General features: G+C 37.1%; 1 protein-coding gene across 1 annotated transcript; it reads left to right on the plus strand.

Moving 5' to 3' along the window:
- The first annotated feature begins 4385 nt into the window (after positions 1–4385).
- Positions 4386–10000, plus strand: LOC103025038 (inner ear-specific collagen-like). The gene is made up of 5 exons (XM_007240668.4): positions 4386–4466; positions 4998–5517; positions 5690–5770; positions 7141–7221; positions 7323–10000. Exons 1-5 carry the CDS (start codon positions 4443–4445, stop codon positions 8246–8248), a joined length of 1632 nt encoding a protein of 543 aa, XP_007240730.2. The 5' UTR covers positions 4386–4442; the 3' UTR covers positions 8249–10000.
- The last annotated feature ends 3899 nt before the right edge of the window (positions 10001–13899 follow it).

Consider the following 13899-nt stretch of genomic DNA (forward strand, 5'->3'; position numbering starts at 1 on the left):
GGAAGTAGCTCCAAAAAGTAGCTCCACACCTCATTGGTAGAATCCGGAGAGCCCTGACATTTAAAACGAGGCATTTATAACTTAAAAAATGCACAAGAAGTTTATTAAAAACACTGTTTACATCCCATAGTGTAGATAAATCTCCAGGCGTTGCTATCTTAAAATTAAAGTCACAATAAATCAACCGCCGAGCACGAGAATGAATAGGTAGAATAGCTGCATGAATGCATGCATTAATTACAGCTGTTGCTAAAATAATCTGGTCACTTTTTGGGAGATTTTTATTTTCTTTGATTTTTTTTTTAAATTCTGAATCACCACTGCTTTATTTTTATTTATTTATTTATTTATTTGTGTTTATTTATAGATACACATATACAAACATACACAGAAGAAAGAAGAGAATTACTGGAAAAAAAAAGATTATATAAAAAAAATTATTGTCAATATTAGGATGCAAAGAACCAGCAACAAATTACATAAACACATAAACATTGCTCAAAAAGTTTTACTATTCAATCTCGTTCTCGACTGTTGACTTATTTTGACTTAAATTCTAAGATGGCGGCGCCTGCAGATTTACCTACGCTATGGGATGTAAACAGTGGCTTTTAATAAGCTTCTTGTGCAGTTATAAAGCTCTAAGATTCAAGATTCAAGATTCAAGATTTTTTATTGTCACGTCACAGAGTACAGGTGTACATGTGAGTGAAAAACTTGGGTGCAGATTCCCACCAATGCGCAAAGAATAATATTTACAAGAGAGTAATAAAATAATATAAAATATATAAAAATAGGACATACAGATAACTTACAGTATAAACACTATTTACAATACACTTAATTACAATAAACATGATAACTTACACTATAGACAAATATTGCACAGAACAGATATGCACAGATGTAGATATGCGGATAGTGTGGAAGTAGTCAGTATGTGACAGTATAGCTATGAGTAAGTGCAGGTAAGGAATGAGTTGAGTGGGGAGTGCAGGGGGCAGAATGCTGTATAATATGAGAAAGTCTGATAGATGCAGTGTAAAATAAATGCCTCGTTTTAAATATCAGAGCTATACAGATTCTACCAATGAGGTGTGGAGCTACTTTGAGCCTAAATAACGGTGTAAAATGCAATTTATCTGCAGACGCAAAAATATGCCCCATATCACCTGCCTGTTTGGGCAAAGTGCACAAAATACTGGATCTTGGAAAGCTGCAGGAGAGCAGAGCGGGGCTATTCAACAAAGGTAAGCACTTTTTATCAAGTTTTAATACACCCAAAGTCCATTTCTCACCAGATTTCTCCTTTAATATTTAGTTGCAAATGCTTCACTTGCATTAACTGCATCAAATCTGTGAACCGCTGACATCACTAACCTTCTTAATTCTTTTTTTCTGTGATGCTTTTCCAGGTTTTGGGTCATTTTGGGTCACTTTAAATGGTTAACTAACTCTTACAGCCTACAAAATTGACACCAGGCACTCAAATATTACATAACTATACATGCACTGTATTTCTATGGAAAAAAAAGCCTGGGGGGAATGACTACACATTGACAGTAAGCATCAGTGACACAAGGATACGCCCATTATGCAAATTAAGTCGAGGGCAAGAGCCAGTGAAAAGATGTGAGTTGTGATTTGGTACGACACAAATTCTTAGAAAGAAAACAATACACTTTTGTGCCTAGAAATGAGATAACTTCACTTGATAAGATTTATTGCATTTTTCTTTTCATTTAAGGTAGAATTCCATCTATACTCACTTACGTATTTGACATATAACTGGTATGCAGGGCATCTAAATCACCTTTAAATTGGAAACCCCAGACACATGAGCCAAGACAAGACAAGACAAGACAAGACACGACAAGACACGACAAGACAAGACAAGACAAGACAAGACAAAACAAGAGAAGCCACAGGTGTGTATTGTAGGAACATGCCAATCGAGGACACGTTTGTGTCTGAATGTGTGGAAACGAGGACGAATATTAGGGCTAGTCATTCATCCTTTATTGTGGCGTTTTTGTCACTAGGCCTTGTTTTGACGGTTAGGGTTTCAGATGTACTCTTTGATTCATTATGAGTCTGGATGAATAGTGAGGACTCACGTTGCACGGCCAAACGGGGAGAAAACGAGGTGTGGTCGGCCCCAGGATGCCTTCAGCATTGACCTGCTGGCTCTGAGAACCTTGACTGGAGGCATAACTCAAGGGGTTCAAGCACTTCTGAACATTTTGAACAGTTCTGAGGGGTTTAAGCAGTTCTGAGGGGTCCATAAAAGTCTGAGGGGTCCAAGCAATTCTGAAGATTTCATAAAAAAATCTTAGTGTCTAAGCACTTCTGAGTGGTTCAAGCAAGTCTTAGGGGTCCAAGCTCTTTTTAGGGGTCCAAACATATCTGAGGGTGTCAACCAAATCTTAGGGGTCCAAGAAATTCTGAAGATTTTAAATAATTCTTAGGGGCCCAAGCAATTCTTAGGGGTCCATAAAAGTCTGAAGGGTCCAAGCAAGCTATTCTGAGGGGTCCAATCAATTCTGATGATTTTGAACAATTCTTATGGGCCAAAGCAATTTTGAGGGGTTCCAGCAATTCTTAGGGGTCCATAAAAGTCTGAGGGGTCCAAGAAATTCTGAAGATTTCGTAAAAATTCTTAGGAGTCCAAGCAATTCTGAGGGGTTCAACCAAGTCTTAGAGGTCCAAGCAAATCTGAAGATTTTGAACAATTCTTTAGGGGCCAAGCAATTCTTAGGGGCCCAAGCAATTCTTAGGGGTCCATAAAAGCCTGAATAGTCCAAGCAATTCTGAAGATTTCAAAATAATTCTCAGGTGTCTAAGCACTTCTGAGGGGTTCAACCAAGTCTTAGGGGTCAAAGAAATTCTGAAGATTTCAAACAATTCTTAGGGGTCCAGGCAAATCTGAGAGGTCCAAGCACTTCTGAGGGGTCCAAGCACTTCTGAGGAGTTTGAACATGTCATAGGAGTTCAAGCATCTCTTAGGGACTCAAGCACTTCTGTGGGATCCATGCAATTCCAAGCAATTCTAAGGGATCCAAGCTATTCTTAGGGATCCAAGCACATCTGAGGGGTTCAAGCTATTCTTAGGGGCCCAACAATTCTGATGAGCCTAAGCAGTTCTGAGGGGTTCAAAAAAGTAATAGGAGTCCAAGTATCTCTTAGGTGTCCAAGCAGTTCTAAGGGGTCCAAGCAATTCTAAGGGGTCCAAACAGTTCTAAGGGGTCCAAGCACTTCTGAGGGGTTTAAGCAGTTCTAAGGGGTCCAAGCAATTCTGAAGATTTCAAACAGTTCTAAGGGATCCAAGCACTTCTAAGGGGTCCAAACAGTTCTAAGGGGTCCAAGCAATTCTGAAGATTTCAAACAATTCTTAGGGGTCTAAGCACTTCTGAGGGGTCCAAGCAAATCTATGGGTTCCAAGCAATTCTGAGAGGTTCAAACTATTCTGAGGGATCCAAGCATTTCTGAAGATTTTGAACAATTCTAAGGTCTCCAAGCACTTCTGATGGGTTCAACCAAGTATTAGGAGTCCAAGAAATTCTGACGATTTCAAACAATTCTTAGGGGTCTAAGCAATTCTGAGGGGTTCAACCATGTCTTTTAGGGATCCAAACAATTCTTAGGTGCCCAAGCAATTCTCAGGGGTCCAAGCACCTCTGAGAGGTCTAAGAAGATCTGAGGGACCCAAGCACATCTGAAGGGCCCAAGCAGTTCTGAGGAGTGCAAGCACTTTCCTAAGTATTTTTGTTTCTGGAATTTGTGAGGTTCCAAGTTTTTGCACCAAATGCACAAAGCCATGGGATCTTTTACACTTATACTTTTACAAAAGTATTCCATCAAAAAGATCAGTATTTCCTTTGTTAAACAAATTCCCTAGAATTGTAGGAGAGGGAATAATGCTTTCCAAGGACACCTCCATTCCATCCATCAACTTCATCAACATTTGGTGTAGAACTTCCACATGTAAAATCGAGTCCAATAAGTAAAAATGACTGATAGTTTAAGGAAGTATAAAGACTTGTCAGATCCCCGGAGGATGAAATAGGTCACCAATTGATTTTTACAACAGCAGTAACCTCATAGGGCTCAGTTTCCAGGCCACCTGAAACCAAAGAGACGAGCAGGGAATAGATGAGAACAGGTGAGTGCATTTATTGGCCAACCATTATTTTCCTTTCATTGTTCACAGCGCGTCGCCGAATGCCAACAAGCTCTTGACGGTAGAAGCCCTGGTTTATTGTGTGTTAAACACAACAGGATATCATATGTAGCCATGTATCCACTTTGTCTACAGACCAATAGGGAAGCAGTCAGGTTGGGAATGACAAGTTTTTTTGGGAACTAAGCAGGCCATATAAATTGGTCCCTGCACTGAATGCACCATTCACTTTTTTCAATTTTTACAGCATTCATTCCAGAGCATGGCTCAAGACTACATGGAAATGGTAAGTATGGTTATTTTTGGTTTCTTTTAGAGAATCAATCAGATTGACAAATTTATTAAATTATAGTATTAAATTGCATGTGAGAACACCTTAAACCTTTGACAGGTCATGAATTTGCATCTAGACCCTTTCTTTTTTAATAAATATGAACCTTAAATGTTAATTGTTTGGACATTATTAATGACTGTGTCATTATATTAGTTCAAAAACAGCATGGTCACCTAAAATTGGTCAAGTTGGTTAAGGTGGTGTTTTTAGGTTTGTTTCAGTTTGATGGTTTAGCTGGTCTACAATTGATTGACCTTACTGGTTGACCAACATTAAATAAAACATACCCAATACCCTAAGTCAAGAGCTTAAACCATCTGAAACCAGTAGAACCAGTGGGAAATTGACTAAGACTACTACTTAATGATATCTCCTATATCAATGTCCACTAGTCAAGTGCATGTATATTGCTTTGCTCTCCAGTAAACAGTTCTTGATTATCTTTCTATTCTTTTGACTTTTCCCAACCTTCTTGGATCCCAGGTGCCAAAGATGATATGGGCATCCATTGGCTTGCTGGCCTCCTTATCCCTTTCATCAGGCATGATGATAGCTAGCAAAGGGAGTACAGGGATCTATACACCTCCACCACCAGGTTCACGCGACAGCCCCATTCCTCCGGAAGATATCCAGAGGTCATTTGGGCTTCCGAATTCCAACCAGTTCCCAGCATACGATAACTACCCCATGTCCAAAGGTGGCACTCCGCAGAATCGTGGCGGAGCCCCAATGTCATTCGCTGACTTCCAGCTGCCACCGGTTCCTCCTCCATCCGACATCTACTCACTAACCAAAAGTTCCGGCAGCTCTCGGACGCTTACAGGCGTTAATGACACTCAAGGATCCCCCAGTGCCGATTCGCCGGACTTGGCGTACTGCAACATGATCCTAGAAGCACCGATACCACCGACTGCGGACCAGGTGCCGTGGTTCTGCACCTGCACCCTGTGCAAAGGAGGTACCAAGGGTCCAAAGGGGGACAAAGGAGACAGGGGATTGACAGGTTCGTTGTCTACCAGATTATTTTTTTAATGTAGGTTTACATTATCATGCTCTTTCCTTGTTGCAAGCAATCTGGCAAATTTCTACTAGTTCCTAACTATTAGGAACCTGGTCAAAGCACTGCAGCTGCCAACCGCTTCTGAGGCATTTTATTTGATATCCCTTCGCGCTAGGTCCACCTGGCAGTCCAGGAAGAAGAGGTGTTACCGGTTACCAAGGACCTCCAGGTTTCACAGGCCGCCAAGGAGTCAAGGGTAAGTGCCGCCAACCAACTGTCCACAAATCTATCAATCGCACTGTAAAACCTAACTGCATTTCTTACTGAACTAATTAAGTTAACAAATCTTAAATATTACAGACTTGTCATCACTTATGCTGATAACGTCAAACTAACTCAAAAATGATATGTTGTTTGTTTCAAGTGTTTGATTTGAGTTTTCTAGCGCAGACAAACGGGGTAAAAGTGTCTAAAAGTAGAGAGGGTGCACATTTCTAGCACAGAGAAACGGGCCAAAGAGTCTAAAAGTAGAGAGGGTGCGCATTTCTAGCGCAGAGAAACGGGACAAAGAGTCTAAAAGCGGAGAGAGTGCGCATTTCTAGCGCAGAAAAACGGGGCAAAGAGTCTAAAACAGAGAGGGTGCGCATTTCTAGCGCAGAAAAACGGGCCAAAGAGTCAAAAAGTCTGTGGTCTGTGACTTCAAAAATATTTCTCCTTCTGGCCCCCAACAAAAAAAGTTTGGACACCCCTGCTTTAAGGCAATCGGTTTCCACAAATAAAACAAGTTGAAGCTGTTTGATAGGAAGTTCTTATAAATACAGTGAATTTAAGTTGCATTAAGATATAAGGAATTTCTGTTAAGTCAGACATACTTCATTTTAATGAGTGGGCACAACTAGTATATACATGTAAACTGAGATCTTTGAGTTGAAGCAACTTAAAGTAACTGAGTTTAGTCGTTTGTTGCCATTAACAGCTTCTTTTCCATTGGCTTCTGGCACAATCTATTTGCATACTGGGTGTGTCCAACAGTTTCTGATCAACACTCACCATCAGTGTGTAGTGATTCCCCCCGATTACCTTAGATAAACTTGTACAGTAGCTCATATATTCTGATTAAATGCTTGGTTGGCCTCAGTGTTGTTTTAGGTTGTAAGAGCAAGCATCATTTTCCGAGCTGCAGTTGGCTCTGTGTTGGCTGTGCTCTCAGTACTGTTCACTCTACAGCTCATTTATGTGAATTAATGATTTTGAGAATGAATGTTTGTTCAACTCCACACAAGATTACAATTAATAAAAAAACAAGGTGAGATTGGAAAACTCAGAAAATTCATTTGAGACAACGAATGATCTCAAATCATCTGAGTAGACGTAACTTATTAGGGTTTACACATTAGTGCACATAAGTCCAAAATACAAAATTTACTCAATTCTATATAACAATGAGTATGTGCATAATTCACACTCATTTTAGAAAATAATTTATGCTCAAGTTGTTTGAGGAACCGTTTACTTAACTCGTCAGATTTTACAGTGGGTAATTGAGAGTTTCGACTTGGTTCAATTGGTTGCAAATGTCTGGCATGTTTTTAGACAGTTGGGCTTTATTTCCACTTCTTTTAAAAGGCGAGAAAGGTGACGAAGGTGCGAAAGGACAGCAGGGTCCGGTGGGTTTATTGGGACTGAAGGGAGAACGTGGAACAAAAGGTATAGTCAATATGATTCCCATTTTTATAGGCACATTTTGTATAGTTTTGTATAGACAGCAAAAAAGTTTAATCTTGTTTTGGCTGAACTTTGTGCTTCAGGTGATAAAGGGGACATGGGTGCCGATGGAAAGCGAGGCGACCAAGGGCCTCAGGGCGAACCTGGGCAGTGCCCTGCCTCGTGTCAAGCTACTTCCGGGCCTCCGGGAGTAGCCGGTTTGCCGGGAATTGTCGGTCCGAGAGGTCTTCCAGGGACCGCAGGAATCTCTGGGCCTGCAGGCCAGAAGGGGGACCCTGGTGCAGATGGCGCCCCGGGAAAGCCAGGTCTAAATGGACAGAAAGGAGACCAAGGAGATCAGGGTTTGTGCAACTGCAAGGATGGGGAGAAAGGTGCCGAGGGAATTCAGGGGCCTTTAGGGATGAAAGGTGACCAAGGGGATGTTGGTCCCACTGGTCTTGCAGGAGTAGATGGTCAAAAAGGTGACAAAGGAGATGAAGGAATAATAGGTCCGCCTGGTCCTTGCTCTCCTGCCATCCAGTCGGCTTTCTCAGCAAGACTGGAAAACATTTACCCAGTGCCAGATTTGCCAATTCCCTTCACCGGCGTTATGTACAATTTGCAGTTTCACTTTGACCCTGATAGAGGTGTCTACAAGGCCCCTGTCAATGGCACCTATGTCTTCAGCTACCATTTGGTAGTCTTCACCAAGGTACTTAAAGTGGGTTTGTTCCATAACTTCTTGCCCATTGTAAAAAGCACAGAAATGGTCAACCTGGGACTAGCCGCCCAGCAGGTGATCCTGCATCTAAACATGGGTGACGAAGTGTGGCTCCAGGTGAAGGACACGGCTAATAACGGTATGTTTACCAGCAGCGAGTCCTCTAGCACTTTCTCAGGCTTCCTGCTTTACCCAGACAGCTGCGACGAACCGTTTTCCCGAGACATGATTCTGCCTTTGAAAGGGGTATACTCTTGGGGTGAACTGCCTGATGCGCCCACTCCTACTCCAGAAACTGTGGGTCCTTAGATATTTCCTTTAGATATACATATATGATCATCTTCTTAGGCACATACTGTACACATACACAAACACTCTATAGGAAACTACATATCAGTACCTCTTATAGATCACAACTTCTGGTTTACTTGGATCTGTGGTCAAGAGTAGTCGCTCTAGACATTGTTTTAAAATCTGAACTTGTCGTTTTGTGGTAGATATTGCCGAAAATCAGTGGCGTGCAGTTAATATAGTGGGTACCCCTTCTGCAACACCCACCTACCCCCTCCACACATAGATTTATATTAGAACTACATATTCTTTGTCTCGACTTAATTAGCTATATGAGCTTAATGCACATTAACAGCCCAAAAATACAACAGCTACAAACTACAAAATCAATGCAATGCTTGATTTTCCTACAAGTACAGCAGTTTTGATTGGTCAAAACAGCTGTCAGTCAGATAAGAGTCCTGTAGCAACTGAAAAACACAGACTAATGCTTTAAATTAGTTGCTGTTTTTTATTTTAGTTAATTTATAAAATATATACTTATAGTTTACAATAACTATAATATATATATATATATATATATTTCCTGATTAAATATTATGTAATGATTTACATGCACCTATTGTCACCCTTTCTCTGAAGGGTTAGAAGGGCCTCACTGTACACCACTGCCGAATATACACTACCGGTAAAAAGTTTTAGAACATCCCTAATTGTTTGGTACTCCTGTGGCTGAAACTGAGACTCAGTTCTTAATCATGTTAATCTCAGCTAAAGGCTAAAGCTGATGTTTCCATGTGGGTCAGCCCGACGTGACTCTTCCTGTAGCAGTTTTTTTCCAAGTGTTTCCAAAAGTCTTTATTTGAAGGTGTAGGAAACAGTACTCACTGCTCTATGGCTTCATCTGTAATTTTTCTAAAAGAAATACTTTCTAGTAATCATGATGAAAGCCTAAATGGCTTGTTTCCTAAAAAGCAGTTTATTAATTTTCGGCGTTTAGGTGACGCTCTTATCCAGAGCGACTTACAGGGTTATTTCTATTACAGAGTTGAGGCAATGTAGTGTTTCTTATTGGTCTTGCCCAGCATAGTTACCCAGACCTGGAACTGAACCCCAGTCTCCTACATGATGTGGTAGCTCACAAGCAGATGGTGGTGTTATCCACTGTGCCACACCAACAGCATTCAGCATTTTTTTTTTTTCTAAAAGCCCTAGCCGTTTGCTGCTAACTTTTGTGCTATTTAAGTTCACTGGATTTTTGTTTTACATATATACAGCTCTGGAAAAAAGAGACCACTTAAACATAACAGGTTTCTTTGATTTTACCAAATTAAAATCCTCTGGAATATAATATAAGAGGAAGATGGATGATCACAAGCCATCAAACCACCAAACTGAACTGCTTGAATTTTTGCACCAGGAGTAAAGCAGCATAAAGTTATCCAAAAGCAGTGTGTAAGACTGGTGGAGGAAGAGAACATGATGCCAAGATGCGTAATTTAAAACTGTGATTAAAAAACAGGGGTTTTGTTATGTCAACCGTTTCTCATTTTCTGTAAATAAATGCTCTAAATGACAATATTTTTATTTGGAATTTGGGAGAAATGTTGTCTGTAGTTTATAGAATAAAACAACAATGTTCATTTTACTCAAACATAAACCTATAAATAGCAAAATCAGAGAAACTGATTCAGAAACTGAAGTTCTCTCTTAATTTTTTTCCAGAGCTGTATCTATAAAGGGGATGTTAAAAAACTTTTAATCAGAATTGTATATTGAGGCATTTCAGATTGAAGGAATTGTTATTCTTATTGAATAGTTCTTCCATATTTTTATACTTTAACGCTTAGAAGAATCATGGAAAAGGTGCATAGTTACCAGATAAGTCTACTGTTTCAAGACCACATCATACAAGTTGTTTTTCAAATGGATTAAGCTGGTCTTTAATGGTTAAGTAGGTTGAAAAGCTGTTCTAAGCAAAAAATATAGAAAATATACTCTGTAAACTCACAATTTCCCACAGTTTCGAGCAAAAATGGATATATTTAACTTCAAAACTCTACTTAGTTAATTGAACGTCCAGTTATAATGATAATAAGTTTAATCGATTGCCATTTTTAATTTGCATACTGGGTGCGTCAGTGTTTAGTCACTCCCCCCTAGGCTAAAATAGATCATATATTATGATTAGCTGCCTGGCCTCAATTTTATAGGCTCTAATATTATAGTTTACTGTATATTTTAGAACTAAAAAAAACTAAATCCAAACCAGTTTTATTCACTTAACCATCAAAAAATTCTAAATAGACTTATTGTGCAAAGCAATTGATCTAATAATTAAAAAAAAATGATTACCTGACAATTTTGGTATAATAATTTTAAAGTTTTAAATTGAATTAGCTCAATTTCTTTTATTATTTTAATAATTTATTTATGTTTGGAAGTATATATTTCCTTTGATTTTGATTATGCCCAATCACGCTGGTTGACAAAGATCGATTTTACCAGAAATTTTGATCTATTTGTCTTCAACATGGTCCATATAATAAAACAGTAACCTTGCTGGTAGTTTATGAGGTCTATAAAGGCTTTGTAATAGTAATAATGCTAATGCTAATGCTAACAATATTTTTTTTTCGTTATTTCAAAGTAGCAGTCTTCTAATATGTAATATATTTACATCAGATTGTCATAGCAACCTTCTTTTTTGTAGTTTTCTGCTTTTTGATCTCTTAAAACAAGTAATCACAGTTTATCTATAAATGTACTGAATCTTGATTACTTTTTTACTACTTCTAAAAATACATAATCCTAGGGTGCTATGTAGTCTGCTTTTACCCAGCCCTGAGAAACTGTGAAAAATGTGTGTTGACTTTCTTTTTTTAAAGGTTTTAAAATGCACAACCCAGAGGTTTGTGTTTTTTTTTTTTGCTATTATTTGAGCTAGCGTAAACTTAGCCATGAACTCTAATAAACAATACATTTAATTTTAACTAATGTAAAAACATCACGTTCAGTTTTAGCCAGAATAGAAGAGACCAAGAGGTGAAGATTGTGAAGAATGTTATTAAAAAGTCATTAAAGTGAGTTTTTAGAGAAAATGACTATGGTTTTTGATGTGATGCTAATCCTATGCTAGCCTGTAGCCTAATTGGGAGCTCTTTGTTAGGTAATAAAGCATTGATTTAGAGATTAAGTGAGTTGTGTAGGGGGGCAGTGAAGGATTAGAGTGATTTATACTGTATATGTTATTGGAAACCTGTGGTAATGTGATATGATAATGGACCGAGCGTTAGCTAATGCTTAGCGGAAGCTAGCGGGGACACGTGGATGGAAAAACGAGGCCTCTTGTGTCTCCGAGGCACAAAACCAGAATAATAGCCGGGTTTATCTTGATTTATTGTGTTCCTGGATTATATTTCACTCATTCATCACAGTTTCAGTAACCTCTTACTGATCAATGAAAAACTAGCATGCCCTAAATTCAGCCTTTTGTTACATATTTGTATGCACTTGTTCAAATAGAACTGATAAAGTACTCTGATTAACTCCTCTGTTAGAAAAGCAAGGGACATTGAATAAACGTTTGTTTTTTGTTGTTGCATTAACTAAAACTACAACTATTATTATCTTACAATTATCTTAAAACAGCCTTAAAACAACCTTTATTTAACATTTCCTCATAGAGATCATGGGTTAATGTTGCAATTGAACAATCTTTTTGGTTGCATTAACTAAAACTACAACTTTTAAAGTTGGAAAATTAAAAAACAACCTTAAAATAATCTTAAAACAACCTTTATTTAATATTTCCTCATAGAGATCATCGGTTAATGTTAAGATTTAATAATCTTTTTGGTTGCATTAACTAAAACTACAACTTTTAAAGTGGGAAAAGAAAAAACAAAAGTAAAACAGCTTTTATTTAACATTTCCTCATAGGGATCATCAGTTAATGTTGAAATTCTTTTTAAATCAAAGTTTTTTTTTAAGGTTTTAAAAAGTTCATATATGAATAGAAATATTTATATTTAATGTAAGTAAAGTTTAATACAACCACCCATATAAAAACATTGAATAAACGTATATCTTTTTGGTTGCATTCGCTACAAAAACTACAAATTTTAAAGTTCGAAAATTAAAAACTATTTTAAAACAGCCTTAATACTAAACCTTTATTTAACATAGTTTGGTAAAGATAATTGGTTAATAATGAAATTCTCGCGTTGAATCAACGTTTATTTAAGGGTTTTAAATAGTTATGGTTCTGAATTACATGCCAAATAATTATTTTAAGTAATTAAATAATAAAATGAATATTAATACTTATTATTTAAAAGTTCCCTTACTATACTGCAATATTCATATTTAATGTCAGTAAACTTTAATATAAAACAATACATATAAAAAAAAACATTGAATAAACGTAAATCTTTTTTGGGTGCATTAGCTAAAAAAAGCTGTACTTAAAAGCTGTACTTTTTAAGCTTGGAAAATGGAAAAATAACTTAAAACAAACTTTATTTAACATTTCCTCATAGAGATTGACATTGAATCAACGTTGATTCGACATCCTTTTGCTATCTGGCTTTAGCACATAGCTAACATAACTATAGAGCTAATAAAGTACTATTAACTATTAATTATGAATTATTAACAGTAAATTATTGGAGATGTTATCATTGTGTTTAATTAAAGCTTCATTTGTGTTGAAAAAGTGAATCTTTACAGATGATTTGTTTTGATGATTTTTACATGTTCATAATCATCTTTTTATCTCTAATAAAATAATAAAATGTGGAGAGATGTAGTGGCTCCTTATTTCAGCACTTCACTTCTTATATGTTATGTTTTGCCGCAGAATGTAATGAGATATGCAGTGCAATAACAGTCGAAATCTTAGCTGAGTTTATGTTTAACTCCTATATTTAGTTAATATATCTGAAATGAGCATTTTTTACAAATACAACTTTTATCGGTACCACTTTAAAAATAAGACTACCTTCATAAAGGGTTTATAAATGGTTTACAATTCGTTTCTTAATGGTTACTAATTAGGTTGTAAATGCCCTAAAGTCATTTATAATCAGTTATAACACATACGTAGAAAGGGCAACAATATAGAAGGCTGTGGGTTCACTATTTGGCAAACAACAGGTCATTGTTATAACTGATCATTAATGATTCAGGCATTTTTAGTAACCATTAATAAACTAATTGTAAACCATTTAAAAACTCTTTATAAATGTTATTTTAAAGCGGTACCCTTTAATCCATAAACTGCATTATCCATCATTTTCTGCATTAAAAACCCTTTTGGTCTCCAGCCAAGTTTTGGCAGTTTAAACCAGTTTCTTTTTCAATTTTTTTTTACTTGTTTTAGGTCTTACTTCACTTATTTTGTGACTTTGAGATTGAGCTTATTTTAAGAAATCTTACAAAAAAATGTTTACGCCATTGCCAGATTTTTTTGTAGCATTTTTTTAAAAACCCCTTTTAGGCTCCAGCCACGTTTTGGTAGTTTAGACTACTTTCATTCTTAGTCCTAAATGGAAAAACCTAAATCTTATTATCTAATTTTAAGACAAAAATCTTATTTTTTTTCCTGATAAGAATATTTGCTTATTTAAAAAATAAAGAATAGTTTGTCTCAAAGTACACACAAAAAT

This window comes from Astyanax mexicanus, chromosome 4 (assembly GCF_023375975.1).
Source record: "Astyanax mexicanus isolate ESR-SI-001 chromosome 4, AstMex3_surface, whole genome shotgun sequence".
NCBI classification, from domain to species: Eukaryota; Metazoa; Chordata; class Actinopteri; order Characiformes; family Acestrorhamphidae; genus Astyanax; species Astyanax mexicanus.